General features: G+C 56.2%; 1 protein-coding gene across 1 annotated transcript in view; it reads left to right on the forward strand.

Annotated features, from left to right (window-relative positions):
• Window positions 1-5,569, forward strand: part of STARD3 (StAR-related lipid transfer (START) domain containing 3) — a gene marked incomplete at its 3' end in the record, with an annotated part of 12,954 nt that extends 7,385 nt beyond the window's left edge. The window contains exons 9-14 of the mRNA XM_010291896.1: window positions 1,112-1,174; window positions 2,256-2,351; window positions 2,912-2,991; window positions 3,396-3,500; window positions 4,833-4,926; window positions 5,342-5,569. Coding sequence (XP_010290198.1) covers window positions 1,112-1,174; window positions 2,256-2,351; window positions 2,912-2,991; window positions 3,396-3,500; window positions 4,833-4,926; window positions 5,342-5,569 — 666 coding nt within the window. The remainder of the gene's footprint in view (window positions 1-1,111; window positions 1,175-2,255; window positions 2,352-2,911; window positions 2,992-3,395; window positions 3,501-4,832; window positions 4,927-5,341) is intronic.
• Window positions 5,570-5,786: the final 217 nt, after the last annotated feature.

A 5,786-nucleotide genomic window follows, 5' to 3' on the forward strand; every position in this document is an offset into this window, starting at 1 on the left:
GCGGCCGTGCTGGAGCGCCCCGTCGCTGCAGCTTCTGCCCTTGCTCATCAGCAAGGTGCCTTTGAGTGTCCTGGGGAGACCAAGCCAAGCTGGGGTCTGGCCTTTCTGGCCAGCTTTGGCCCACGTGGGAGCAGGAGAGTGTGGGTCACAGACTGCTCCTCCCACCCCCAAAGCTGATTGTGTCCCCGCTTCCCCAGGACAGGGACCTTGTGGGTGCTGGAGTGTAAATTGGGGATGTGTCTCTGCCTTACGTCTTTCCACTGTGGCTTTGCCAAAGGGGTCTGCAAGGCGCGCTTCTTGCTTCGGGCAGCACAAGGCGCACGAAGCAAAGTGGGCCCTGCCCTGCCCCTTTCCTCACCATGCTGGCTCATTCCCTGAGCTACAGTAGAGTTTTCTGGGGTACCTAGAGCTCATTTTTCTCTCCAAAGGGTGGAGAGAAAGCGACAGTGTCTCTGCCCCCTAAAACCAATCTTGTTTTCTGCTTGTGGGCTCGCAATGCGATTGGGGTGAGAGTCCTGCAAACTGCAGTCTCATCTGGTGTTTAAAATTCCCCTGTCAAGTGATCCATTGTCTGATGCCAAACTAGCTGGGCAGATTGTTTTCTTTATCCAAAGGGGGATGGATTTAAATAGACTAATCAGAGTTTAACACAGGGCTAATGATGAAAGGTTATCATCTGTCCATCCCCAACCCCTCCAGGGAGTCTCTTCTCAGATGTAGGTAACAACAGCAGTGTTGGCAAACTAACCCCTTTCTCTTACCCTGGTGTTGGTAGCTCGCTACAAAGAGAATTTGACCTTGACGTGGAGTTTGCAGGCTGGCATCGGGCGGATTCTTTTTCTGTCTCATCACTGCTGCCGCTCTGGATATTGTGTTGTTTATAGAAATTTGTGCATGTGCATCTGAGAAGTGCTCAGTGCAGTTCCCGTGCTGGGGTCCCTGCTTGGTGTGGGGGGACGGGGGACAGCTGAGGGCTGGAGAGAGTCCTTTGGAATGGGATGCGAGGCGGGACGGCTCCTGCAGCCGCAGCGTTTGCAGGCTGCAGGCTTCACCCCAGATAGAAGCGATTTGTTTTGCTAACATAAATGTAACTTTCTTATTTCTTGCACAGGACTTTGGTGATGTTGTTTACACTTTTGAAATACCTTTCCATGGCAAGACCTTTATTTTAAAGGTAAGAACCTTCCTGGATCACTTCCTTGCCTCTGTGGTACAGGCGAAGAGCGACTGCTTTGCTTGGAGCCATGGCTCAGCTTTCATGCTCTCTCCTGGCCCTGGCAGGATAGGTCAGGCTGCAAAGCACACTCCCTTTGCTTGAGACAGATGAACTGCACTGCACGCTCTAGGGAGTCTCTCCAGGAAAGCCCCTTGGCTGGCAGACAGACTCCCCAGCAAATATGCTGGGCCCCAGTCTCTGCTGGTAGAAGTGGGAGCAGGTGACTGCAAGACTTGCTTCCAACCCCAGCATCTAGGACTAATCTGACCAAGGAGGCTAATTGCAACTAATTGCCAGCAAGACCAGGGCTGAGCGTGCGTCTGCTGCTGCCTGGCATGGAGAAGAGCTGCTCGGAAGTGCCTTGCTCTGTGCCCTCTCGCTGGAGTGGCTTGGCTGTAAACCACGCTTTAATGAAGCATTGGTGCTGCGGTGGCTTTTCTTTGTTCCAGTGCATATGTTGCCTCGCTGGCAGGAGCTGCCGATGGAGCAGCTCTGTATTCGCGAGAAAAAGCTGGATGGTCCCACTTTACTGCATTAACCATTTGCCTCCAAAGATCCTCTGTCCCACGGGGACGACGTGGAGATGAACGCTGGCTGTGCTGGAGCTCAGAATAGCTTTTCAGCAACTTCCCGAAGCAATTGCACATGCAGCAGAACTGCTGATAAAGTGGGGTGAGGGTGGGAGAGGAGCCAGCCTGAGTCAGCCCCAAGGTCCGTCTGTCTCGCCGTGTTACAGACAGACGCTCGCCCTCTCTTACACCAGCACGGACCGCGGCAGGCAGCGGCGCAGCGACTGCCGAAACCTGAGCTCTGGTCTGTCCTCTCTGACCCCCCGTGTGCTCTCCAGGCCCCTGGGAACGAGAGCTCTGTGGCAGAGGGGTGACAGCCTTGGCTTTGCGCGTGCTTGAGCCAGGCCAGCCTCGCCACTCCCCTCCTGTATTACCCCAGTTATTCTTTGTGATCTGCCCTGTGTTCCTTAAAAATGATCTTAACCAAAGTGGAGCGGGGGACTGGCTGACTGCTCTGTCTCTGTCCTCAGGCTTTCCTGCAGTGCTCTGCTGAAACAGTTTACCAGGAGGTTATTCTCCAGCCTGAGAAGATGATCCTGTGGAACAGAACAGTGGCAGCTTGCCAGGTGAGCGTGCCGGACAAAGATGGCTTAATCACAGGAGCTCCTTGGAGCGGAGAGTTGGAGCTTCCCAGTCAACACCGGCTGTTGGCGGTGCCCAGGCCCTACTGGAGCTTAGCTGGATCCGAGTCACTGAGGCGTTAAATCTCCACCGCTCATCCGTACGATCCGAATGCTCTGCGGTCGCCAGCTGCATGCATGCGCCTATCCAAAAGCCCATGAGGTGGGCAGGGAGATGGGCCAGCGGCGGAGCCAAGCCTGCTTTTGCTTGGTAGGGATTGGGCGTTTTGTGCATTGGTGTGGTGGGGATCCGGAGGCAATGCCTGTGCCCCCCCTCCCAAAAGGCAGAGAGACCAGTCCCAGGGCAGGAGACAAACCTGTGCACGCACTGCCAAAGAGCTCGTCCCCCTCAGCCTCAGCTCAGCTGCTAAAGACACGCCGGTTGCTTTGGATCCTGGTGCTGTTTTAGGGAAGAGTCCGTCTTATCACCCAGCTGTTGGCACATGCAGACCCGCAGGCACAGTCTGAAGAAATCTCTTTTCTTTTTTTTTTTCCCCCCCCGCCAGATCTTGCAGCGGATTGAAGACAACACAATTGTCTCGTACGACGTGGCAGCTGGGGCTGCAGGCGGTGTCGTTTCCCCAAGGTCAGTTTATTCCACTGTCTGTTTCGTACTGGGCCCCTAAACACCCTCCTAAAATACAGAGAGAAGCATCTGACCGTAGTGAGAGTGCTCTGCCCCAGCGCTGCCGCTCTTCGCTGGCTGCGAGCTCCCAGCGTCAACGCGGCAGGGCTGGCTGGCTGCGCGGGTGATGCTCCCAAAGGCAAGGAGCCTCCGAATTCTCCTCCAGATGTTTCTGGCAGGAGTCTGGGAGCTCAAAACCTGTCTCAGTCAGTCGGTCGGTCTCCCTCATAACAGTGCTGTGCTGTGCTTTGTCCGTATGTTGACATACCCCTGCCACAGCCTTTCCCAGCGGTCCGGAGAGCGGGATCTGCTCCTTCAAAGTCCCATGCACGTTTTAAAGCAGTCAGCGCCCTTTCTTTGCTTAGGGATTTCGTGAACGTGCGCCGGATTGAGAGAAGAAGAGACAGGTACATGTCCTCAGGGATGTCGACCACGCACAGCCTGAAGCCTCCGCTCTCCAAGTATGTCAGGTAAGAGGCAGGCTCTTTTTTTTTTTTTTAGCTGGTATCTGACATACGCACTTTGCCTAAGCTTAGGGCAAAGAGCCACTTAAATGAAAACCCTGCTGTCTTTCTGGCAGCGTTTGCAGGAAGCTAATCTATTTGTGGAACTAAACCTTGCTTCCCTTGTTCTTCTTCCTTTGTTAAAGAAACTCTCCGTGCTGTTCGGTGTTGCTCGGGCGTTTCCCAGCTCTCTGCTCAGGGGAGTGGAGGTGCTGACCAGTAACAGCACAAACCCCAACCCAGTCCGCATCCTGTTTGTGTAACAGTTAATTCCCAAACAGGGCCAGCTGCCGTTTCTGAGGGGCAGTAAACAGCTGACTGTGGCTCGCTTTCAGCCTCTCGGATGTCTTTTGCTTCTCGCAAGCCAGTCACTTACTGACTTTAAAGGCTGCGGTTGTTGAGAGATGGTCCTGTGGGTGAAACGAGCTGCGTCAGGATGGACTGGCTCCCAAAGTGTCGGCAGGTCTTTGGCCTCTGCCCTTCCAAAGGGACGGCTTCGCCCGGCTGGCGATGGATCTCAGCAGGGCTAGTCTCATCAAACAAGGACTCCTTGTTACTGTCTGCTCCGGTGCCTGGGGCCCAGCTGTGCCACTTCGCGCACTGACTTTGTTTTTCCTAATAATCTGGTTAAAGTAATTGACGTTTTAACTCTGAGCCATTATAGCTGCCTCAGTCTATTTAAGAGCTGGGGACTTCAGGGCCCAGAAAAATCTTTTTACAAATGTATGCAGCAAAAATAGTGTGTTCCTGAACAGGGAAGGGAAAAATCTGTATTTGGGCTGTGTGTGTGAGCACAGCTCTCGTCTCTGAGACAGATCAGACGGTGTGAAGAAGGATCTGGGGGCCGTAGTGACAAGGCTCCCTGCGCCGAGCCTGTCCTGACTGCGCAGGGTTTCCCTGGCCGCTTGGCTTTCCTGGGACCTCTCGTTTTGCATCCATTTCCACAGGGTTGTGCCTCGGAAACCTCCCCGCGGTGAAGAGCCGGTGTCGGCGGGGCTGGCGCGGTCCGGAGGCAGAGGCTGCTTCTCAGCCGGCAGCCCTGGCACCAGTGCTGCCAAGGCACCTGTGGGAAACCTGCCTTGCTGCGCTTGCTCGTGTGCCTGCAGCCAAAGCAGATACCTTCCCGGGCGCTCTGCACATCTGCTCTTACCCCGCTGGGCTCTAGTCCTCGCTGCCAGGCGGAGGGGGTGGCTGCTGCTGCAGGAGCTAGCGCAGGATCGGTGCGCTGCACCCCAGAGCATGAGAGAACGGCTCTTCAGCCGGCCCCAGCTCTGACTCTGTGCTCTTGCTTCCCTGCAGGGGTGAGAACGGGCCCGGAGGATTCATCGTACTGAAATGTCCCAGCAACCCCAGGGTCTGCACGTTCATCTGGATTCTCAACACGGACCTGAAGGTAAAGCCAGTTCTTCGCTGATGCGCGAGCGCTGCGGCCGTATCCCGTCCCCAGCAGAGCTCCGCAGCAGGCTCCGGCATCCCTGTGTAGCATGGGCTGCGTACTGAGGACCTGCTGGCCGCTTCTGAAAGCAGCTGGTTATCAAAGGCAGCCCTAAAGGGACTCGAGTGTTGCTGATGGAGGTTAAATGCTACCTAAAAATCACCCTCTTTCCCCCTGAAGTTGCCCCAGTGTGAGGTGGGGAAGTTCTTTCTTACCTGGCAGAGGTCTTGCTTAGGGGGTTTCACATCTCTGTGTGCAGGACTGGGGGAGAGCACATTTTTATCCTCTTTGGGGACTGGAAATAGTTGGGCATGTGAAGTGTCTGGCTGCTCCCAGGAACCCGCTGAAGGGCCCCTGAGTGCCCTGTTCCCAGACACCCCGATACAAACGCGGCCACCCCCGGCGCGCGGGGGGCTGTGTCCGCACCCGGGGAAAAGCGCTTCGGCCGTACGAGCTGACCCAGATCTGGAGCTATTTGCGGAGCTGCGTGTCGAGTCCTTGGGGTGGCCCAGACAAAAGGCAGCGCATGAAGGGAGCCGGGGTCTGGCGGATGGGGGGAGCGGAGCTGGCCCGTTTTCTTCCTCCGCTGAAGGTTGACGTGGTAACGGCGCTGCAGCAGCGAGCACAAAGGCTCCATTCATCGGCGCTCTGCTGCAAAGCTGCGCGGCCCCCTCCCCTCCCACGTCCCTCCCTCCCCACAAAGTCGATCAGCTCCTGCCTGCCTCCTGAAGCGCTTTGGAGAGGATTTGCAGAAGCGCTCGCCTGGGCGGCGAAAGCAGGGGCCGGGCAGAGCGCGGTCTCGCGCCCCTTGGCGCTGG

The sequence above is a fragment of the Phaethon lepturus genome, unplaced genomic scaffold, assembly GCF_000687285.1.
Source record: "Phaethon lepturus isolate BGI_N335 unplaced genomic scaffold, ASM68728v1 scaffold31257, whole genome shotgun sequence".
In the NCBI taxonomy this organism is placed as follows: Eukaryota; Metazoa; Chordata; class Aves; order Phaethontiformes; family Phaethontidae; genus Phaethon; species Phaethon lepturus.